Raw genomic sequence first — 25,802 nt, forward strand, 5'->3', positions numbered from 1 at the left:
TGGTGAAAATTTGATGGTCACATCTGTTTTCTCTCAGGTACATTGCAGTGTAAGCTTCACATTGAATATTACTACATCACTCTTGTCATCATAGTCCAACAAAAATGTATTTTTTGGGAAAATCCCAGGTATTTTGAGCAGTAGGATTATAAAAAAAATGTGCTAATATAAAATTCAATAAAGTAGCCTATATAAAATTCCAAAATAAATCTATCAGTACTTTTTTACTTAAGTACATAAAAAATCGGGTACTTTTGTACTTTCACTCGAATAAAATTGAAAGAGGAGCACTTTTACTTTTACTGGAGTAATATTTTATTATACATATCTGTACTTTTACTCAAGTACTCAACTTGTGTACTTCGTCCATCACTGCGTTTAATAACTTCTTTGCAAAGAGTGTACGCATCATCGCCATCGTGACACCCATTGGATATCATTATGACCAGTGTTGGGGAGTAACTAGTTACATGTAACGGAATTACATAATTTAATTACAAAATAAATGTAACTGTAATTAGTTACAGTTGTAATTAGTTACAGTTACTGAGAAACATGTGTAATTAAATTATAATTACATTTGAAAAATGTTAATGATAACAAAGAGGGTTACATCTGAATTTTCACACACACACAAACAAACCAACACACACATACAGATTTAATTGACTTCTTTCATGAATTGCATTGACTGATCTAAAATGAGACACCAATGTTTGGGGACTTTAGGACACAGAATAGGACACATGCTTATTCGATAACTGTTTTATTTCCTATTTGGGTTTATGCATATACGTGTTTTTTTGTTTGTTTTTTTTTCAAGGCATTGTTAGATGCCAGTGTTTCCTGTCATAACTATGCAAACATTTGATTTTAAAACCAGTATCATAGCTATTAAACTATTTCTTGTTATGATTTCAAATCTGTATTTAACCTCAGAACGATCTCAAAGTAAATAAGATATTAAGATATTAAATTTGCTTTAAATTAAATTATTACATGACTCTGTGGAATTCTTGATTCTGATTGGTCAGTCGTGACATTCCAAGGTATGTTATTCCCCGATAACAACTGGTAAAAGCTAATAACTCAGACTCATTCTGGCAACTTAAGTCAGTGCTATACGCTTGATAGTTTTTCTTGGTGGAAGCTTTGCGTTTGATTAGCTAAAAAAAATATTAAATCTCAATTCAATATTATGTGTACAATTTCTTAATTCTGTCATCCTTGTATCTCACTCTATTTCATACAAACGCAGCTCCTGCCATTTTGTTCTGTACACTTTAATGGATTATAAGATAACTATCAAGTACTATACTAGTACTTAATTATTTATGTGGTGATAATGTCAAGTGATGAAGGATTTTGAAAGTCTGACAGTGATCAGTGTTGAGTGCTCCTGTAAGGTTAACTCTGCCTGGTTTAAATGTCTCAAAATGATTAACAGTTGAAAATATTAGAAATTTTGAAAAGTAATCAAAAAGTAATCAAAAGTAATGTTACATTACTTTAATAAAGTAATTGAAAAGTTACACTACTTATTACATTTTAAATCGAGTAACTTGTAATCTGTAACCTATTACATTTCCAAAGTAACCTTCCCAACACTGATTATGACATCTTTATGTCATGACTGAAATAAATAAAATAACATTCTGATACATAATGTGTGAGTGTGTTCCTGTTTTTACCACAGTTTAACCACGTCTGTTTCTTACTGAACCAATATCAATACACACTACATTATTGCAAATTAACAGATGAAATCTAAAGAATAAACAACATACAGTGTGCGCCTTCTAATCAGAAATCCAGAAGACATTAGTGTAGGCATTTATGTAGGCATTCCTTATAACAAATGATCTTACAAACGGACAACTCTCAGCATGTGCATTTCTTTGTGGATCTGACACTAACATGGCTAGCTAGATCGCATGACAAATTCAACTAACGTTGCACATATTTCACCTGTAGGCATGGGCGACATTTGACTCTTGAGTCAGGGGGGGGCAAGAAAAAAAATCGGATAAGCATCAAAACAATCCCCTACCATATTGCAACGCACCAAAGCAGTCATTACAGCGCAGTCAAGAACAACTTAAAGACGTTGCCAGCGTTTACTAAAACTGTGGAGGTACGTTTGACTCTTGAATCTGGCAAAGCTCCCCGTTTTAAGTGTCAGTTGACAGTCTTTCATTTTTAACCAAATGTGCACGCTGCTTTTCTGATTTTCCGTGTCACGTGAAATGTATCCGTTTTGATTCGTTGTTACTAAAGGTGAAACACGTTAAGAAAAAAATGAACGATCAGTTGTGGGACTATTTTGTCTTAAATCGCATACCCTTCATTCCTGAACTTTACTGTCCGTTACTGGCAATTAAATTAGGCTACTGGTTGATATGTCCCGGTAGAGCCCTGCATTGCAGCCTGAGCCCGACAGGCCCCCGACTTCTTTGCGCCCCGGGCTTCGGGCCAATATTCACGTCATAGTTCAGACGCGGGACGGGCTTCGAGCCTGTTTTAGGCTTCTTCTTATTTTTATATTTTAGACATCCACCAAATATGGCGATGAAAAAAAATCCGCTCTGGTGGAAACAACTTGAGACTTCACTTTTGCTTTCACTTTCGAGATCGGCTCGGAAGGCGTTTAGTGTCTCTGTCAGCAGCAGGAGCGAGCGCGCCTTCAGCGCAGCTGGAACAGTTTCGCGCTCAAGCGCACACAATAGGCTAAAGCTTGCCGCAAAGCACCGGCAAAAGTTATTACCATGAATGTGTCGGGGGGGAAATAGTAAGGAGATTTTAAAATTGTTCATTAATAAAGTAGTGTTTTCTGAGTCAGTTTGGCAAGGATGAAGTTGCCGATCCGGACTCGCCATCTCCTCTTTATATGCGCCTTTAGAGAGAAATGCATCCTTAAAGATTACATAATGAAATAGTTTTTGTTTTCGATTTACTTCATTTCGTTAAGTTATAATTTCAAGCTTTCTATAGATATATGTGTCATGTCTGTGAGTTATGTATTCGCTGAGTTTCGGTTCATTTTTGTGAAGCGCTCCTGTTGAGACCACAGACAGCGCATCATGTTTGTTTTCTTTATGTTAGAAGCATCATTTGCAACGTTTTGTTGATATTGTGAGTGCACACAAATAAAAGTAGACCCTTTACATTTAGGAATGATGTATTATTCTTACTTTTGAATGAATATTTAAAATGGTTTCCACTGAAAAAAAAAACGCAAGTGATCGCGCTGGCGCCTCCATGTTCTGCAAAGCGGCTTTAGCTTCCACTCTCCGCACAAATGATTGGATATGCGCCTAATAGCACACATTTATCTAGGTTTAACGTTTAAACTAACATTGATTTATACTTGAACAGTTTTATATCTGTAGATATTTTATTTTAGGCAAGTCGTGATGATTTGAGAAGGCAAAATTGATCAAACAGTATGATCAGTCTTCCGCTGGCCGCTTTGTCGTTACTTTAAAAAACAAAAACTTATATTTAACGAACAAAAAAATGCTTCAAAACGTTTAAATTAACTTGATAAAAAACCCGAAATATAATCACTCATTTTAATAGCTGAAACAGTAGTATAAGCTGTTTTGGAGAAGAGGGAAAAAAGACGGGCTCGGGTCGGACTCGGGTCGAGAATTCTGATAAGCTGTCGGACAAGGGCCGGGCGAAGAACGAATCCAGTATAAATATGCAGATATCTTTCCGAAACATTGCTCCGTATAAAAATAACGTTTCATACAAAATCTGAACGGATTATAGCCTAGAAAGTGCGCAAAGCTCGCTCACTTAATTATCATGAATAAAAGCATCACTCATCTCAGTTCATCGCGATCTCACAAGTTCTGTTATAATCAATGAAGCTCTTTAAACTACACAATGAGTCTGGCTATTTTGCCAGATATTCAGTTGCTTTTGCTTTCGTTTGAGGGTATTTAGCACAGTCTAGTACCTCCGTACAACCGGGCCTGGGCATGGCAAACCGCTCCAATTGCAGTGTGGCTGACAACGGGGATGACTAACCATCTGGGGGGGCAACTGCCCCCCTTGCCCCCTCGCCCCCCAAAATGTCGTCCCATACCTATAGGTGTCACTGTTACCCAGTTTTAAAATACTCAAATACAATTTCCAAATGAACATTCGTAATACATTACACTAATTTCTGAACTAAACACCTTTTCTCAAAATAAATGACTGAAATACAACCTTTTCTGTGGCAGCTACATCATCTGTCCATCCAATAGCCTACATTGCAGTAGGCTAATGTAACCAAATATATTTAAGACCCACCAAATCTGAATTTAAGACAGTTTGGCTCCATTTACACTGCAAGTCTTAATGCACAGATCCTATCTTTTGACCATTTTCAATTGTTTGGCCCACGTGTTTACATTCACTTTAGACACGACTGGTATCCGATATCTGCGTTTACATTATAATTCCCGCTCAAAATGATTGTTCAGTGATAATTTTACTGTGCACATAGTAGACCCTCGGGTTTTGAATGGCCGTGCTATTAAAAATATTTATAGAATTCAGGTCAAGTGGCCATTAGGGTAGAGTGGGGGGAAACGCCCCCTTAAGGACTATGTAATTTTTTTCTGTGAAACAAAAGTGAAAAGTGGAACAAAAGTATGAAAAATGTCCAGAGTTTCATGTTATTAGATCTTTAACAAAAATCTAATTTTTACCACCCCCAGTCTGACAAAGCTATTGCAAAATCAGAGTACAGCCTGTTTTAGCTTGAAATGAAAAAGAATGTAATCAATAATTATTTTTCAGTATGGACAACAGCTGTCATGGATGTTTTACAGCACAAAATCTGAATGGATAAAGACCAGAAGAAAGTTCAACATTGAAGATATGAACATCAAATCCCAATTTGTCGGTCACTGACGTGATTTCTTTGTTCCCTCCTTTAGGGAACGAGGGTTACGTAGGTAACTGAGATGTTTCCTTGTTTCAAGATTGTTCACTGCCTGTCCTGACCATTGCCTGTTTGTGGATTACTCTTTTGCCTCTGCCTGGGATTATATTGTTTGCTGCCTGCCTGTATTGTTTGCTGGTTTTCGACCCTGTCCATTAGACCACACAAACTATGATCCAGCTGGTATTTATCATACTGATATTTTTTTTAGTTTTTTAAAGTAAAAAGTGAAACTTTCTTTTCTTTTTCTTTTTCATTGTAATTTGTCAATCAAATTAAGTCATATTAGGTTGATCTAAATTTGCACCAGCACTACCAGCACTTTTTTTTATTCTAACTTTATACAATGAAAACAGTTTATTTTATTAGTTTTTAGTTTAGTCTTTAGTTATTATTTTAAATTATCTAATTAAATGTACAAATAAATGTATAATATTAACCTTAGTTACCATTCCCTTACATTGATTTATTAAAAAGTGAACGATGAGTAAGAAAAACATTCTGCCTAACATTTCAAGTTAGCCTAACATAAAAGTCACACAGGTTAGGAAAAATGTCTCAGGATTACGAATGTAACCCGGTTCCCTGAGAAGGGAACAAGACGCTGCATCATGGTGTAACGTGACTACATCAATTAAATGGGGCAGGGAGAGAATCGGGCTTGTAACTCAAAGGTCGCTGGTTCGATTAAAGGTAGGGATTGTGAGCAAACAGTGCTCTTTCCATCTTCAGTACCATGACTGAGATGCCCTTGAGCAAGGCAGTAAACCCCCAATTGCTCCCCGGGTGCTGGAGCAATGGCTGCCCACTGCTCCGGGTGTGTTCACAGTGTGTGTGTGTGTGTGTGTCTCCCTGCTATGTGTGTGCACTTGGATGGGTTAAATGCAGAGCACCAATTTCGAGTATGGGTCACCATACTTGACAATACGTCATGACTTTCACTTTTACTTTCAATAAATGGTGCCTGCAAACAATGTCACCAGATTCATCTTGCATACATAACCCTGAGGAGGAGTCCACTTCCAGAACAACAATTCACAAATAATTTACTCACCCCCTTGTCATCCAAGATGTTCATGTCCTTCTGTCTTCAGTCGTAAAGAAATTATGGAGGAAAGTATTTCAGGATTTTTCTTGATATAATGGACTTCAATTGTGCCCCCGATTTTGAACTTCAAAAACAGTGTTTAAATGCAGCCAAGGAATAAGGGTCTTATCTAGTGAAACGATTGGTCATTTTTTTTCTAAAAATAAAAATGTAAATACTTTTTAAGCACAAAAGCTCGTGTAGCACAGGTTCTGGCATGTGCATTCACGATGCTATGTACTATTGAATCATGTCGAAAGGTCATGCCGAACGTAAGCAGAACCACAGACCCAGTGTTTACAAAGCGAATGCGCAAAGACTAAGAAAGTGCAAGTAAGTCAAACGCTGTTTACAAACAAAAAGGTACAAGGTGTCAGACTATTCTGAAGTTGTAGGAGAAAATAAGATGGAGTTTTTCACCACACTCTACCTTTTTTAGCCGGAGTACACAGACGATGAACTTAGACGTGATTCGTAGTAGTGATGGGAAGTTCGGATCATTTTACCGACTCAGACCTTTGAGTCTCGTTCAGCAAAATGAACAAATATTTTTTTCGAGTCATTTCATTAATTTTAGCAAAATCAGCGTCAGGTGGCAGCCCCATAAGATAACTGAACAATTCGAAAAACCCGAAGACTTGAAACAGGTGAACTAATTCCAGTACAGAACCTAATCGGATGTTGCGCATGCGTGACTGAACGAATCACTCCCAGAGACAAATCGTTCTTCACAAGTCACATTAAAGATTTGTTCAAAATGAACGCGCATCCGAGAGCCTGTGCTACACCAGCTTTTGTGGTTAAAAACTATACAAATTTTTATTTTTCAAAAAAAATGACCGATCATTTCGCTAGATAAGACCCTTCTTTCTCGGCTGGGATCGTTTAGAGCCCTTTAAAGCTGCATTTAAACTGCCTTTTAAAAGTTCAAAATTGGGGGCACAATTGAAGTCCATTATATGAAGAAAAATCCTGAAATGCTTTCCTCAAAAACCAAAATTTCTTTACGACTGAAGACAGAAAGACATGAACATCTTGGATGACAAGGAGGTGAGTAAATTATTTGTAAATTGTTGTTCTGGAAGTGGAGTTTTCCTTTAATCAACAGATTCAAAATTAATATTTCATTTTTTTTCTAATCTTACAAAGAATTCTTCCCACTGACAAAAAATCAGAAAACACTGCAATATCCTTTACCAAATTTATAATATGTAGACCCCAACGCAAAATTTAGCAAACATTTTTTCCTCCTTTTCTGAAAATTGTATTTTGGACCAATTATAAAATTCTGATTAGAAAAAGTTTCTCCAAACATTGTATAACATGTTGTGTTAAAAAAATTCAAAAGTCCCTTCAACCTAAAACAATCAATAAATAAATGATTAATTGTTTCTTCAATCCCACAAAATTCCTCAAAATACACACTCTTTTCCCACTGCTGGACTAGTTGTGCCACATGTCTCTTCATTGCTATAGCCCAGTACATCAACCTCCACTGCAATTCAGCAGTACGCTTCTCAGTCGGCAGCTTATGCAAAGACCTTCAGCATGCCCAAACACATCTGACCACCTCAGAGTTTTTACTCTTCTTAATAGTCTGATGAGTGACTTTTACAGATGTTACATATGTACAGTTTGTTTTTTCTTTATGTCCTGAGAAACTCCCAACTTACTCAAAAGATAAAACTGAATGTCCAGCATCCTCATTCTCTTCCTGTACAACAGCCAAGACTTTAATGGGTAGAAATTTATAACCCCCATGCCAGTCCAGTGACAGTTCCTTTTTACATGCACTTGGTAGAACTGCCCACACCTCCTATCTTAAAGGGGTCATCGGATGCCCATTTTCCACAAGTTGATATGATTCTTTAGGGTCTTAATGAAAAGTCTATAACATGCTTTGGTTAAAATTTCTCAGTGGTAGTGTAAAAAAACACCTTTTTTTACCTTGCCAAAATCAGCTCTGCAAAAATCAACCTGTTTTGGTTGATGTTGGTTTAAATGTTAATGAGCTCTGGTCGCTCCGCCCCTCTCTTCTCTCTGTGGAGTGACAAGCCTGTTTACTTGTTTACTTTAGCCACATTTAGCCACAAAACTTGCTAACTAGCACGTTATTAGGAAAGGCAATTGCAAAGATTCATAAAAAAAAGCCCTTATACTCACTTCTCCTGTAAGTGAAGCTGGATCACGAATGATTCGCACAAACATAGATGCATTTGTTTAGACCGGGAGGCGCATTCCCTTCACAAACAAAAGTCATCCACTGCGTCTTCAGTGGCTCATATGTCAGGAGTAAATGACGACTACTGTGTGCATTATTACATCCAACAACAGAACACCTCAATCGCTTAGGGGCCATTCTTGTCTATGTCCCTGTTCCGGCATCGAAACAATGGTGATCGGACTGTTACTTTTAGGAAATTTAGTAAGATCCCTTAAAGGTGATCTATTATGTCCCTTTTTACAAGATGTGAAATAAGTCCACAAAGTGCATAGGTGAAGTTTTACCTCAAAATATCCTACAGATAATTTCTTATACCTTGTTAAAATTTCCACTTTTAGGGTATGAGCCAAAACATGCCATTTTCTTGTCTTTCCCTTTAAATGAGCTGAAGGTCCCTGAGAAGAGGGTGGAGACTCAAGAGCTCATGCTCCAGCAATAGAGGGTATGCATTAGGACACATTAGGGGATTTGTTAAAACTCAATAGACTCAGGGTAAGTGCAAGAGACACGGACTTCCACTGTAACTTTACCTACTAGTGTCACTGCAGGACATTGTTTCTTTAGAAAAAAAAAAAGAGTGATTTATACACTTTAGATTTTGTAATATTGGCTTTGTTTTATTTTTGTACTATTTTTTTTTTCATCCAATTTCATCGTGATATTTTATATATAGATATGGGTGGCCCTTACTTTTGGACTTAAAATCTTCTGCTCTCACCCACCCAGTCAACTCTCCTTGATGAAAAATGGAAACAAACCATTGTGGGGTGTTGTTCAGTGCCTTCCTTAAGGGCACCTCAGCTGTGGTTACTGAAGGCATGCTGGTCATTCACTCCCCCACCTACAAAATCTGCTGGTACTGAGACTCGATTCCACAACCTCCAGGTTACAAGCCTGACTCCCTAACCATTAGGCCACAACTACCCCTCATCTCTGATACCAGAAACAGTCAACATTTTATCAGTGAACAAAAACTTTTCTAATATAAACAATTAGCTCTTGAAGTACCTGTTGATAAAAAATGTACATCCTTTGAGCACACCCTAAAAGACAAATTATTTGGATGGTATTTTGCATATATGAACAAATAAGGAGGTGAGAAGTCAACATTTCCAAAAGAAAAAAAAAAAAGAAACGGCCTTTTTAACTAACTGCCAATAAAGTTTAGAACATTTCTAGTTAACCCAACCTCTGGTATGAGTGTTACATGTCACTCTTTCAGGAATTAACGTATTTGTGCACATTTACCTGAACACAGTTCCTTGGATCTTTTTTAATCCACTCAGCTGGACAGCTGAGAGGCTGTGTAGTTGGGGGCACTTGTGTGGTAGTAGCACCCTCTGCCATTTTTTTACAGATGTATTTCTGTTTACTGTTACAGTCCAGTACATCCCATAATCCTGCCGAAGTTCCTGTTAACATGGCCACGCAACCTTTGTGCCTTTCTAGACGATGAAAAGACATATTGTAAGAACAAATATTAGATTTGGATTCAGGTAGATTCAGACATGCCTTCACAATCACGTCACATCATGTCACACCCCAATCAAAGCATAATACATACCATTTACATTTCAAAAAATGTAAAGTTTCATAAAAACTGTGATTACTAATCAACATACCTGGCATGCCAGCATTAAAGTGTGTAAATGTGACTTTATCACTATTACTCCACTGGAAGCGCTCAGGTCTTTCAGTATTACTTAGGCCAATCCAGAAATACTTCTCAGGCCTAAGACCGACCAAGCTAATGAGAAAAGCATTCTCATACCTAATTTAAGACACAGCATTTAAAGAATGTTATATAATTGTATGCAAACAGACAATAATGAAAAGTGTTTACTAAAATAAATGAAGACAAAATATAGATATATAATAATGTCGCATGAACAAAGATGGATGAATCTTAAAGAAAATCATAGGTCATATTTCACAAAAATATACTAGGGGAGACAATAATATTTTCATAAAGAAGCTTTGAGATTACTTTCATTTGAGATTTCTTGCATTGTGACATTTTCATTACAATTAAAGTTGCGTGAAATATTCTTAATATAGAAAATCAGGAATGGATTAAATCCAAAAAGCGAATCAAAACAAACAAATTTAAGCAAAACACACACACACATGCATACACACACAGGAAGGCAGTAAACAAAGAATGTTCTGAACTTCACAATAAATCACTGGCAGCTGCATATCTATAATAAATAGTAGGGTACAACTGGGCAAAAGGCACACCTGGGTAAAATATTGTAAATTTAATGTTTTATATATTCCATTAATAATTTCCTATAATTCACTAAGAATCCAAATTCTCAAGTCTTTTTCCAGGTTCCCTTTTATCTTTTTTTAATGTGATGTTTCTAAAGCAGATAAATACAAAATATTTTTAAATGAAACAACCTATTTTTATGATTTATTTCCCCACAAAATGTGTTGCTCTGTCAATAAAAACATATCTATATTTTCTGTGTTCATACACTATGGCAGTGGCAAAAAAAAAAAAAAAAAAAAAAAAAAAAACCTTCTTTCTATAAGGTGTATCTTTAGTTCAGTTGTACCATATAAAATTACCAACAAATATCATTTGCATTACCTGCTGGCAACATCAACCAAACGGGCTCCTGTCTCCTCACATTTCAGTTTGGCCTCATTAAATGACATGCTTTCCATGGCAATATTATAACAGTAAGAGCCGTACCTAATCCAACCCTATGGGAACAAGATAGATATAACTTAATCACAATGACAATTCCTCATATATTTTATACCTTTTTAGAAGACTGTCTGAGAATTTTTTAAACAGACCCTGGATTTACATTAAATTATTAATAAGTTCAACAAGTAATCACAAATGCTTAGTCAGTGACAACATCTTGAGACAATGTAGTTCATAACAAACAGAATAAGCACACAAACCCAATACCCGTTAACAAAAGTAAGATAAGATCATGCACTTTAAGATAGCAGAAGACTGAAGCACATACCCAAATAATGATAGGTGGATGGACAGATGGATTTATTTACAGTAGTCAACATTTGAAGTGGATCAAAACCTTTCATCAAAGTTGTCCTAAAACCAAAACAATACCTGATCTTGTCTTAGGACAACTTTGATGTTTTTTTGTTTGTTTGTTTGTTTATTAAAGTTTAAAACATAGTGGTTAATCTACAGTAGACTCACAGGTAGGCATCCAGGACTGACAAGCTCTGGGTTGCCTTCAGGCTTGCTAGATGATTTCTTTTTGCAGATGTAGCCACGCTCCGTCTCACACATATGGTCTGCCCATGTACCTTCCTATTACAGAGGCAAAAGCAAAATTAGAGCTACCATTAAAAAAAAAATGATATATATATATATATATATATATATATATATATACCTACTGTATAAACCAGCACTATTGTGGAACTACAGTATGTGGGTGGTTAGGACGGTACACATATTTCTCAAGCCACCCTGTAATCCATAGAATAATTCACTTGGTCAGAAACGCTTTTTGGTGGGAGGCTTTATGTGTGCCCGGATATGTGTGCCCGGTAACGTATGCCCAGGCAACTCGCAGCTGTGGCATACCTCATCGCCCCTGTGCCTATATGCCTATAACTCCTTCATTCACTTTTATACAGGGTTACACCTTTTAAATGCATCCTAAGTTACCAACTACCTCTGTTCCCCTGCAGGGGAACCATCCCTGTGTCCCAAGACCTCACTGTTGTTGACTAAGTCCAAAGAAGTGAATGCACCTGGGATGCTGCCCATGTACGCCTTCAAAAAGCTTTTAGAACTCAGAAAAGCTGAGCCGACCATATACACACACATCAATCCAGTTACCAACCAGGACAAATGGTTGGTAACAGGGGCCTATGTCTGAAATTCAAACATTAAAAAAAAAAACTTTCATATCATACAGTATGTCAAATAAATGCTGTCACATATAATGTGGAAATTCCTACTACATCTCCTACATTTCATGTCTCTATGTTGCAAGATGCACAACCGTCACCATCTCCTGAGCAACTCCTGCTTATGTCGTCTGTGATATTATCAATTCTAGACAAACAGGGAGAAGGATATTCTAGATGATATCCTAGATCCTTCTTTGATTTTGGACATTCACAGAGATCACCCTGCTCATCATGTTCCACAACCTAGTGGTGGATCCAGAAGAGGAGTTGCACCTGGGTGTGCTTCTAGAACAGTGGACCCTGTAGCACCTGCCTCTGCCATTTCTCCTTCACACTATCACCACCTTATCTCCTGTCATCTGAATTTTATCTCTGTTGATGTCACTTTCTGTTTATTCTGTTTATTCGCACCTTTATTCAGAGCGAATGCTCCATTGTTGATTGTATGTTGTTCATGTTTGAAGTCAGTTTGTTATCTGCATTTATCTATAAACTATAAACTTTTATAGATATAAAGTTTTATCCCTACTATTTTCGAATTCATTTGATATGGGTTTTGAACTTGACCTTTTGACCTTCCCTGGATCACGTTCATTCACTTTATTTACTAATTGGATTGTTTATTGATCTATTAAACTCTGCACATAGATCCTCACCCTGGGCATCTTTTACAAAAGGATTGGGAAAAATAAAATAAAAAAATACAATAATAAAACACAACCCACCTTTCCTTTAATGAGAACACAGTCCTCCATGCGATTTATGACGTGTGAAGGTTCTCCAGCTAGCCACTTGGTGAAGGTGACATGTGTTCTGTCAGACCACTCAAACAGGTTTTGAATCCTCTGATCATTAAGTCCAATCCAGAGTTCATCAGTAGGCACTGCAGAACAAACAGTCGGATTGGTGGGATTAAAGGTTGGTTGGTTTGGTTGTTTATTTATTTTGGTCTGTGTATTTGTTTTGCCTGTGTGTTGGTTGTCCTGTGTATGTGGTCACTTTTGATCCCCATGAAGAAATTAGCATATAAATCTATGTACTATATATGTACACACTATATATGTACTATAGAAATCATATAGAAATTATACTATATACTGTATAATACTATTTTTTTTCCCTCTGTGTGTGAAGGTTATGTTTAAAGGTGGGGTTAAAGATGGTTAGCTAAGGGATATAATACACAGTTTGAAAAGTTAGGTTTTTTTTTTATTTTTTTTATTTTGTCTATAGAAAGTCCACATAAAACATGGAAACCCAATGTGTGCGTGTGTGTGTGTGTGTGTGTGTTGCTAGAATGTAGAATAGACACTGAGATTGCATATACTTACAGTACCCACTCTGTGATATAATGAAACTGTGCTCCTCTATGTTGTGTATACTGGCCAAGTCTGCACCTTCCTTGTGACATGCTGCTAACGCATTACTCCACATCATCTTGGTCCGCTGCAGATAATAGCAATGACCAGCATATGGAACCCACGCAACAGGACAGAAGTTAGGCTGATCTTTACCTGCAAGAGAAAAATAATCTTTGTAAATCTTTGCAAAAATCTACACATGATGTGTCAATGTATACTTTTAGTATAGTGTGTGGTGATGCATAGTGTCTCCAAAACATATTTGGACACTTGAGTCACACCTCAAATTGTAATTTAAAAAGTCATTTATTGTAAAGAAAACACAATTACACTTTTTAAGCAAAATATAGATGGAACATGTCTGTGGTTTATGTGTTAATCAATGAACTTCCTAGGACATCTGTATAAAAAATGTGAGGGCAACCAACTTCCTCTACTTGCTAAAAGGTAATAGCAAAAATAGTTCAGCAAGTGAATTTATTTCGAATAAAAGCTCTATTATCATCTGTTTAAAGATACTACAAAAAGATGACTACAAAAGATGTCATACTAAGACCACTGTAGTTTGTTGGCAGCCTACCTGGCGGAGGTGTGTTATCTGTAGAATTGCCTTTGCGACAGATGTAACCTAATTTCTTACTGCAGGCTATACTCTCCCACTTTGATGCTTTACCAGCATTTAATGCTCCACAGTTCAAGCCTGGTTCCAGAGAAGGATGACCTGAAGGTTAGAGCATGCATTCAATCAATTCCACAAATAAAATTGGACTTCCATTAAATGGGTACATGTATAAAGTTGTTTACATTTATATGTACATGGATTTTATTTACCAGGAGCCCAGTTTAGATATCTGAATGGGTTTCCATTGCTCCACTGCCAGCCACTTTCAAAGTCAAGACTGTTAAGCCCAATCCACAGTGTGGTGCCGAAGACATTTGTGAGACCTAAAGTATAAAGTGTATTACTGTATATAATGAAATGCTACTTTATTTATATTATATTATTGGTAAATAATAATAATAATAATAATAATAATAATAATAATAATACTAAATAAATAAATAAATAAATAAATAAATAAAAATACACTATCATTTCAGAATGATTGTGAGATCTGTGTGTATATATCTGCGACTGTTAAAACATTAGTGCATGCAATATATTTTTCTTTGTGAAAACACACAACATGCGTTTCAAGGTAAGTGCTTGAGTCTACCTGATATATAAGCCTGCTCATGCAGCTCTGAAATGCTGAGAAGATCAGCATCTTGTTGCTGGCAGCTTTTTCGTGCCTGATGCCAAGTCAGCGCCGACTGCATGTTCCTCTGATATAACACACCAGTCACTGGATCACTGTCCCAGCCTGAGCCAGCTATTGCACACAGTGGGTGGAGTGGTAGAAGTTAGTTCCTAAATGAATCCCTAAGAATGAACACTTTGCACAATATCATTATTTAGCAATGCAATGAAACACTACGGAAACCCAAAAAGTTTATTATTATTTACTAATTGTTTAATTATTACCAAAATTAATTGCCATATGTTTATATTAATCACCACATACTGATTTGATTGTAACTTTCATATCACAGACAGTGAGTTTAAGTGAAAATAACTGTGTGCCATAGGATGTGTTCATCAGCAGGCCGTCTTTCAATTGTCCTGCTTGCATTTTGTTATTCACTGGCAGGAATAAAAAAAAAAAAAAAAACAAAAAAAAAAAACAGGAAAACCAAGGAATGTCATCTAGATCTGCAACAATAGCATTTCTCTTTATTTCTCTTCCTTCAACCTTTTCCTCCATCTTTTTCATGGAATCTATAATTGGAGGTCATAGTTTTACTGCAAAGATAGCAATTTACTGAACACTCAATTTACTGACCACTGCTTTGTCTACTAAATGAATTATATTTTCAATGTAGCTACTAGCTTCCAAAAAAAAATTCTGATACTATATGTAAAAATAGGTCTTTGCATTAAGTCTTGGAGTGTTCACAAAAGCTAATAGACCTGAAACTATATATGTATATATATATATATATAGTATATATAGTATCTCATATTAGTATCTTTAAGTAAATATAATTTTAAATGTGTGTATGTGTTTAATTATATAGTATTGTATAGTTATATAGTCTTTTTCATGGAGGCCTTTTTAATGTTGAGATTTATATTAAATATCACTGCATTAAAATGCAATGCCATAATAATGCATTATCAATACAGAAGTCATATAAAATGTTACCATTTCAGTTTACAAATATAGCTTCATGACATATCCACCACATTGTTATCAGACAACTTTATAAAAACAAATATTCTGAATGCAGCGCAACCCTCTACGCAACGCTATACACGGTGCTAATGGTGGTTGATAAATAATAAATAGTGATGTTTTTTGTGCTGTGTTGTCTTACTTTTAGTTGGGCAGAAGCCCCACTTTCTCTCCGTGTTGTAGTCTGTCTCTGTGGCACACCACAGCTGACCATCTGATCTGCCCTCCACAATGCATTCGGCATACCACTTGTCACCAAATTTAAATGGGAACTGGCAGGGTTTCCCAAATGAATTTCCACCTATTGAATATATCGCTACAGAACATCAAGAAGTAAAATTAGGGGATAGTGAGAGAATGGTTTATGTATTTGATCTTTACAACTAAAATTAAAGTCTGTGTAAAAGTAATTCAGAGAATTGTTTCTAAAACACTTAAATACACTAAACATTTAAACAATTATAAATGTTAGAAATGTATTGCTGAAAACACTTTACAAAGACTGTGAACTATGCAGTACTGAATGGAGTTAGACTGTTAAATAGTTTTTCACTATTTTTGTGTTCAGGATTTTTTGGGCGGGCATGAAGTCATGTCTCGATGACCCACTGGAGCCACTGAGCATGCCCCCTCCCCTAACACTATAATAACTAGGGTGCGTTAGCATCAGTAGTTACTGTCATAGTTAGTTACTACAGTCTACAGTTTGCTAGCTAGCTATGCCTTTGTAATGTAAATGCATATTTCCTCAAATATACTCAAACTCAGAACACATTTAATATTGCTTTACACAGACTTCGATACAATACTTTAAGCTAAGGAATTTTATTTACAGATCATTTAAAATGCCATGCTGTAAATGTCCCATTTTGGGTGGAAGCAAAAACATTCTGTTTTAATCTGTAAATGAAAACATACAAACAAACAAACATACAAAAAGCTCCCCACCCCACCTTCCAGAAGAGATCTGTCTCTTTACAGCTCATGTCTCAGATACAACAACGAAACAAGACTAATATTGCTTCTATTTTAAATACCGTACTTCAAACCTACATTTATGAAGTAGTGTCAGACCTGAAAGAGGATAGACTCTGGCAGAATGAACAAATGCATCGGGATGCTTCCGGATGGTTTGTTGATTAATTTTTTCAGTCATTTTTCAGTGATGGTTTGGGGGGGGTTATGTGAGGACTGTGATAGGATGCCTACAGTTACCTATTTTTGGGGGTTATATTCCCTTCAAAAATACAATTAACCCACTGCATCTTCAGTGGCTCGGTTGCCAGCAGTAAATAAACAGTTCTTTATACAGCAGCTGAGACATTCTTGTGTTGTCGCTAGCTGCTTTAGTGAAGTAAAAAAAAAAACATGGCACACTGTGTACAGCTCTCTCTGGGGAGAGTCTAAGCTAATAGAGTAGATTGCGTCACCAGTCGTGGCCAGTACCTATCCCAATGTGACGATTTGCAATTTTAGGGTGGCTGTGTACACACTGAAAACACAAACTATGTTAAAAAACAAACAAACAAACAATAAATGAATAAATAAATATGCTTTACAATAGATCCCCTTCAACAAATGTTTACATTATGCAAGGAAATTCATAACACAAATATTAGATATGAATTAAACATGTATTCTAAATTTAATTATCATAAAGTTTTAATAGCTTTTAAAATTTCCTGTTAGATGCGCTGTTAGTCATACCTTGATATCCACGAGAACATAAATCTTCTTTGCTCCCATAAATCTGCCAGCGACTCCAAGAACCTGTTCCCTTATACAACATCATATTTGGCTCATTTCGATTTCCATAGTTCAGGTGCAGTGGCTGTCCCTTTAAGCCAAACAAGGTCTCATTCTTGCATTCCCAGGTTTGTAGGGGACTGAGTTCATTGCAGGGCAGAAGGAGAATTTTGACCCAGTCTTTGATGTTCTGGGCCCCCAAGCAGAGTTTAAAAGAGAGGCTGATAATTCGTGAAGAAGAAATCCATCGGAAACGCTGAGCCTCAGAAGATACATCGCATGATGCTGTCTGTACTACAGAAGCACTCACAGCATTCACACATTTGTTGTGATCCTCATTGTAGATAAGGAAGAAGCTGGTGTCTGAATATATGAAAAAAATATATATATATATATATATGTCAGATGCTATAAAAGGCAACACATTCTATACACATTCCATAAACACTTTAAGTTTTTTTTTTTTTTTTTTTTTTTTTTCAAAACAAATGAAATAAAGTTAGCATCGAAAAAATGTAACATCAAATTAGGATGTGTAATCAAGTTTTTCTTTTCTTTTTTTTTTTTTTAGCTATTAAGATATTGAGATATTTTCTCGATATTTAAGCATTTTTCATAATCGGATATCAGTTTTGTAAAATCAGAGTGACCGATGCATGTCTTTATCGGTCTTGTGTTGGCATTGTACTTTTGACTGAATTGCCTAGCAACTTTTATGATGGCTGTCGTTGTTGTTTATTAAATATTATTATTCAAAAATAATATTTTATATAAATAACGGTAGTATTTGTGATTAGCAAACTGTGTGTGTTTTTTTGTGATGGTGATTTTAGTTACATTGTTCTGCCATTAGATGGTGACAAGAGATTGTTTTACAAGTCAGCAGTAAAGACTTTTAAATGTTTCGAGGAGTTTTGAGCAAGGGAGTGATTTTTTTTCTTTCAAAATCAGTTTGTTCGCAGCTTGTTTCGCAAACTTAACAGCTGAAAGGATATGAGCCTATCAGACATTAATTTATTGTGATAAAAGACTGATCTGAACAATGAATGCTTTATCAGATGCAGGTAATCGTGCTCGCTTAGACAATCTCTCTCTCAGTAAACATAATACACAGTTTTTAAAACAGTAACACAATAAGCTTTCAATGAAGCAACCCAATGTTCCTTAGTTACTAGCTCTAAAGTGATGTTTTGGAATTAGTAACGGAGGTTTGTGCTCAGCTATTCAACTGTCAAACTTTAGATTTGAATCTGTGGCAAGTTCTGCACAAAAGAGTGTTTTTAAAGACACTCGGTTGTTATTTTGTTTACGTATTTACACACTTGTGCCTTCCAACTGTTATATAAACGCAATATCACACTTGGCCTGTGGCTTCGTGCTTACGGCCGAATCACAGTCATGCTGATATACAGCCATATCTCATGTCAACTTGTGTGATATTGCTCATTTATTAACATTGTGACCACTTAAACATAAACTTTCCTTTTTTTTCTTCAAAAATACCTTAATAAAATATTTATTTCTAAAATGTATTTATAATTTTATTTGTATTTTCTAAGATGTATTTATAAAAAGCTCCTCTTTAGTGTTGTTTTACAGCTAACTAATGAATTCACAATTCACAAAACAGGGGATAACTTTTCTGAGGTAAATGTCACGTTAAAGGAGTAGTTCACTTCCAGAACAAAAATGTACAGATAGTGTACTCACCCCCCGTCATCTAAGATGTTTATGTCTTTTTTTCTAAAGTCGCAAAGAAATTATGTTTTTTGAAGAAAACATTTCATGATTTATCTCCATATAATGGATATGTATGGTGCCCCTAAGTTTGAACTTCCAAAATGCAGTTCAAATGCATCTTCAAAGGGCTCTAAACGATTTTGTTTTGTTTTTTCTAAAAAATTTTTTTCCATTTTTAAGCTTTTTAACCACAAATGCTCGTCTTGGTCTAGCTCTGTGTGAACTCCATGTATTCCTGTTTATGACAGTTAGGGTGTGTGGAAAAACTCCCATCTTATTTTCTCCTCCAACTTCAAAGTCGGGCACCATAGACATCCATCATTTGGAGAGAAAATGTTTACCTCAAAAAACATAATAGACATGAACATCTTGGATGACAAGGGGGTGAGTAAATTATCTATAAATTTTTGTTCTGGAAGTGAACTAATCCTTTAAGTTATGTCTTTGTTTTAGATATGATTTTCCAGATTGCATGATTTCTAAGTGCCAGGCTGCTTAAACTACATATATGACATCTCATTTAAGTAGCATTTCATTTAGAGATGCACCGATGTATCGGCCAACAATTGCTATCAACCTCTGATGAACTTCTACTACAGCTTTAAACCAATCAACATCATATTTGCTCAGTGTCATCTAAAGGCCTTTGCGATGTTACATTGTGAAAATATTGAGTTTTTGCCAAATGGCGTGTCTGTGGTGGCCTGAAAATTTTTTATGTTTCGCCATAAAACAGGAAGTTGTTGCAACTCAGGCATACATATCCGATCTGCCCCAAACTTCACATGTTTGATAAGAGGCCTCAAGACATCTACATGTGAATATTAATTTACAGTCATAGCTCCACCTGCTGGCAACATAAAATGTATTACATTACACTGTAATGCACTGCCATGCACCATATAAAAATATGCCATCTTGTTATGCTAGCAACACTTAGCTAAGTGCTAAAGCAACCTAATAACACCATGAAACAGGAAGTTGTTGTAACTCAGGCATACAATGTCCAATCTGCCCCAAACTTTACAGGATTCAGTCCCTGCCTGGAGACATCTATATAATATGCAGTTATACACTAGTCAACATTTGAAGTGGATCAAAAAAGTGTCATGTATTACACTGTCCCTTACGAAAATAAACCTTTTTTTTTTTTTTTTTTTGTGCGTTGATCAACATTTGTTTAACTATAGTTTTACTGCAAATACCATGGTTAAGCAAATACAAATACTATGGTTAGTGTAGCAAGACCATGGTTAATTTTTGGTAACCATGTTTTTTTTTTTTTTTTTTTTTTTTTTTTGTTAATTTTCACAAGGGGTAATTTACCCCAGCAACATATTAAAAGTGTTAAATCTGCTAGCAACACTTAGCTAAGTGCTAATGCCATGAAACCAGAAGTTGTTGTAACTCAAACATGCAATATCCAATCTGCACCAAAGTTCACATGTTAGATAAAAGTCCTGACTTGAACACATATAAAGGCCAATATTCTGTTATAGTCATTGCACCTCCTGCTGGCAGCAGGAAGTGTGACACATATAATTGAATGATTTACACAGGTATATATTACCCACCATTCACTGTTTTTCTAAGGCCATCAGTTGTGCCCCCGCATGGGAGAGTCATTTTGCTACTTGCAGCCTTAATAAGCCATCAAACTGTACTCTATTTAACTGGCCTTTTAATTTTGTTAATATGATATTATCTGCAAGCAAAGACAAAGAAACCACATAGCATTTTCAGCCTATCAAACGTAAGATAAAGAGAAAATGTTTGCATGCTGTAAATGTTACTTTTTCGTGATGCACCTCTGTCTGTCTCAAAACTAAAAAAGAGGTGCAAAGACAAGCAATATATTATCATTTTTCACTTGACTTGCACTTCACAACAATACAACCTTGTTCCTGCAAAGACATTTAGCATGTTTTCTACAAACAGCAAATACCACAAGTAAACCTTCAATGCTCATGATAAAAATCCACAGCTCATAGCATGCATGGTGGCTAAACGGCTGTAGATAACCCTTCATCTAGCCCACTAAACTTGATAATGTGACGTTTGAATGAATCCCTGAATACGACAGTGTTGCAATACTTAATATTGTTTACCTTTGACATGCAACATTTGTGTGGTACTGACATCCCAAATCAACACAATACCAAAATATTAACAAAAAATAAACATTCTGACTTATTCCTACTAGTCATATGATATATGATACATTTAAATTCTGAAAAAGTTTGTCAGCCTGTTAGAACAAATGAAGAGTTCAGATGCAAAACCAGCTAAAAGCCATCTTGGTCAAAAATGACATAATGATACTGAGTGAATGCTCCTGACACATAATACACGGCCATCAAATACTTTTACTTCAAACTCGCTAAATTCCAGCCTCAGCCCAATCAGAAGTGCCAGTGCTTACATAGAAACCTATACAAAGTAGCCAGAAAGAAATGCTCATTTTAAAGAAATACGTCAGATGGATTTAGCTGGTTTTGCATCTGAACTCTTCAAATAATTGTATTTCTTACAATTCCCCCTTTTGTAGATTTGCAAGTGCTGATCAGTAGGTAGGTGTGCCAGGGGTATCCATTGTCACCTACTAGGTTGCCCTGAAATGCATGGGTTTCAAGCATAGCACAGAGGTGACTTTTTTAAAAGATTTTTAAAGATCCTGCTATCATGTGTAGATCCTGGCCATCGAGCTACAATGTTAGCGATTTAGGCATTCTCATCACACACTACTTTAACATTGTTGAAACAGTAGCCCTTCCTGCTGTGAAACAGCTCTCCATTTTCTCCACCTGGGTTTTGAATGGGAATGTGAGTACAGTCAATTGCTCATGTAAATCCTGGAAAACCAGCTCTTCTGTAAAATCCAGCAAATGTTTCTCCTGTTGGGGCAAATCTTATAAACTGATTTTTCAAGGCTGCAATTGCCCATGATACTCTTCCAGCAATTGTTCTCACTGTTGACTTATGTACTCCAAAAAGGTCCCTATCCACAATTTGTAAATAACCAGTAGCATAAATTGCAAAGATGTTATAAGCTGGAGCATCAGAGGTTTGGCTACATTTCAATCACTGCCATGTCTAATTGCAGGTTCATTTTTTTTTTTTTTTTTTTTTTTTTATCTCATCACTGTGCCTTATTTTTCTGCAGGAAATTCTTTCATTTTCTACAATCCACCAAATAAGTGCTGCCATTTTGAGAATGTAAACCTCCTCAACAGAAAGTTTCAAGTGATTCCTTAGTTAAAATTTAAAGTTTAAAGTGATGGAACAACAAGATTTTAGTTAATTAAGGTTTATTGTAAACCTTGATTTGATCTAGATCAGTGGTTCTCAAACTGGGGTATGCAAGGTGGTGAAGGGGGTACGCGAACAAAATTCAGAATTTTGGCATTCATTTAATTCTACCCCAACGTAACCCTGATAGCACATCTATTTGATGTCTGCAAGATGTATTTTTTTAGAGTGTTTGTTCATCTGCAATACGTCTATAGGACGTTTCCTATCAGATGTCAATTAGACACCTATTAGATGTCTTTATGTTTATGATTTAGAATGTATGTAAACTGACATCTTACAAGTATATCTTCACTTAATAGCATGAAGAGCAAATATTGACATGGACTGTACACTGAGATCGATTTAAACTCTCTCCAATACAGACACATACCCTGTGCGAGTTACTGTTTTCAAATACAAGCATGAATGCAAATTTACCTGATTATCCAAACGATGGCAAATGTGACAATTTTTACAACAGTTCATAAAAAAGGAAATATTAAATTAACATTTTACATTTTAAATGAAGTCTACATTTTAAACAGAATATGGTCATGTTTGTTATATTTTGCAACGAAATAATGATAGCTCTAATGAAATGTTTCAAACTGTGCTTCTTTAGTGAACAAATATGCGGCTTTGAATGATTTGGAGAGTCAGAGATTATTATATTTATATAATATATAACAATGGGTTGAAGCCATGCATTTCATCTTCCAGTTGTCTGTTTTAATTAATCATTAGCTGATGATGTGCAGAGATATCATTATGTTATGACTTTACTTGTTGAGGCATAGAACTATTAACTAATTGTCAAGTAATATGTCATTGTGGTTATGGATTTAGAATTAGTTAGTTAGTCATGTGCCTCAACAAGTAAAGTCATAACATAATGATACATATGCAAATCATTAGCTAATGATTAATTAAAGCAGACAACTGGAAGTTGAAGTACATAGCTTTGACCACTGTGGTAATTAACATATGAATTTACATGATTAGTTAATAAAATGAGTTATTAGGGAATTAATACATTATGACACATTTAACTAATAACAATTTATTGATTACTTAATCTATGAATCATATAAAATGTTCATTAGTTGCTGATGTAGTAATCATTAATAAATGGTTTAGTTCTTCATGAATTATACATAACTTGTGATTATCTGTGCATTAATTAAGCATGAATTAATGCATATTTGTGCAAACGTATTGTAAAGTGTTACCATTTTTACTATATACTACATGCATATGCAGTGAAAATTTAGATTAGAGATTAGAGAACCATTGTTGTCTGTGCACAATATTGTATCATGCTGTACACCCTTAAGCAAGAAACAGCCATGAAAATGGTCATTGCTAATAATGCAATTAGATTACAATTTTTTACATTTGTACAAAAAGTACAAAACCTTAAACAAGTTTAGACAGCTTAGATACTGTTTGCAGATCTCATGTACTGTTTTTTATAAAACTAGAAACACATTCTCACTTTGCACTAAAACACAATTTGCACTGTGATTAACTTGTGATGCAAAACACTAAACATAAGATAGAAAAAAATAAACACAACTGCAACACAGCTGTCATCATTCACACACAGTAATTCAAAATTGTTTACACTTGTTTCTAAATATGTGAATGTACAAAATATAAGTCCATTTAAAATTTGCAGATAGAACAGGTGCATCCATCAATCTTACAGTTTTTTTGTTTTGTTTTTTTGACACCCAAGGAGCAAAACCTCATCCCAAGTAAAAGCACATTCTCAGTCTCACACGTTTTGCAAAACACTACGCACATTGTTTTGGAAGACACTAAACACACTTTGCTACAGTAGACACAGAAATCTAACATGATGTCGCTTCTTTGCCACTTTAAGGCACTGCTTTCCAAAATCAAAATACTACACATATACTGCACCAAGTGATCAAACACAGCCATCAGGTTTGCAGACACTTGGTGCTTAGCTGTAAACACAAAAACAAGTGAATTTTTGTCTTCAACAAAAATGAAAGGCAGTGTTGCAGTAAGTGGAAAAGGAATAGGGAGAAACATGTCCTGGGTCAACATAGTGGTAACATCACAATATATGCTGCAATCATGCAGAATGGGGTCCTCCACTGGCATACCAAAATAGGTCAACAACACAGATCACATACATATTTAGACAGACTAAGTATTGGACAGACTAGGTATTGGACTAATGCAACCAGAAACTGGTTCCATTATTCTAGTACCTTTCACAACACTCTCCCTTCCTTCCTTTTTCCCTTCTGCATGACAGTGGACGGTTTATAATCTACGACCCTATGTTATACCCTTCATTAAAGCTATGGAGGAGGCCTGTGTGACCTAATAGAAGCCGAATCTGGGCTTTTTTTCAGTCTCCACAAAACATTAAGTACATGAATATGATCTGATTCTCAGTGCAAGATGTGCTGAAGGATTTTACAATGTGGTGAGAAATTAATACTTTCATCAGGGTGCAGTACTTTCCTTGTGTGTTGTGTTTGGTCAATATACTCATGTTCTTTACAGTTTTTTATGACTGCTTACACACTAAAATAAAGATTACACACAATTAGTGAAACCTGACACCCAGTAAACAATATCTCAGCCCAAATCTGCACAACCATAAGCACATTCTCAGCCTCACACTTTGCAAAACACTACACACATTATTTTACAAGACACTATACATACTTCTCTGCATTAGACACAGAAATCAAACATAATGTCACTTTTTTGCCATTTTAAGACTGCTTTCCAAAATACTACACACGAACCAATTGATCAAACACAGCCATAAGGTGTGCAGACACGTAGCTGATTAACTGTAAACTCAACAATCAAGGTGTAAGCACAATAAAAAGGCAACAGGTGAATTTTTGTCTTCAACAAAACTGAAAGGCAGTGACAAATTGTCCCCCCAAAGATGGCAGTATCTAAAATAATTGTCTCCTAAACCTACCCAAATCATAAGGGTAGGTTTAGGAGTAAGGCTTGTATAGGGGGATACAGTATAAAACCCATTACTCCTATGGAATGTCACCACAATGATAGAAAAACCTGTGTGTGTGTGTGTGTGTGTGTATGTACCTACTTACTGTAACCATATTTTGGGGACAAGTTGGGACCCAGAAGTAATGTATATATAGTTCACATCTCCTGATTTCTTTCTTAGCTTCCTTTATCAACCTCTCAGGCTCATTTCACATCT

At 35.7% G+C, this 25,802-nt stretch overlaps 1 protein-coding gene across 1 annotated transcript in view; it reads right to left on the bottom strand.

Annotated features, from left to right (window-relative positions):
• mrc1a (mannose receptor, C type 1a) overlaps positions 1-25,802 on the bottom strand; it is a 71,893-nt gene that overhangs the window by 45,151 nt on the left and 940 nt on the right. The window contains exons 2-12 of the mRNA XM_051115167.1: positions 17,507-17,908; positions 15,942-16,115; positions 14,741-14,896; positions 14,355-14,468; positions 14,104-14,244; positions 13,494-13,676; positions 12,888-13,045; positions 11,438-11,551; positions 10,850-10,965; positions 9,873-10,021; positions 9,499-9,695 (exon numbers count right to left, since the gene is read on the bottom strand). Of these exons, the coding sequence (XP_050971124.1) occupies positions 9,499-9,695; positions 9,873-10,021; positions 10,850-10,965; positions 11,438-11,551; positions 12,888-13,045; positions 13,494-13,676; positions 14,104-14,244; positions 14,355-14,468; positions 14,741-14,896; positions 15,942-16,115; positions 17,507-17,908 (1,904 nt within the window). The remainder of the gene's footprint in view (positions 1-9,498; positions 9,696-9,872; positions 10,022-10,849; positions 10,966-11,437; positions 11,552-12,887; positions 13,046-13,493; positions 13,677-14,103; positions 14,245-14,354; positions 14,469-14,740; positions 14,897-15,941; positions 16,116-17,506; positions 17,909-25,802) is intronic.

Source organism: Labeo rohita, chromosome 7 (assembly GCF_022985175.1).
Source record: "Labeo rohita strain BAU-BD-2019 chromosome 7, IGBB_LRoh.1.0, whole genome shotgun sequence".
Taxonomy (NCBI): Eukaryota; Metazoa; Chordata; class Actinopteri; order Cypriniformes; family Cyprinidae; genus Labeo; species Labeo rohita.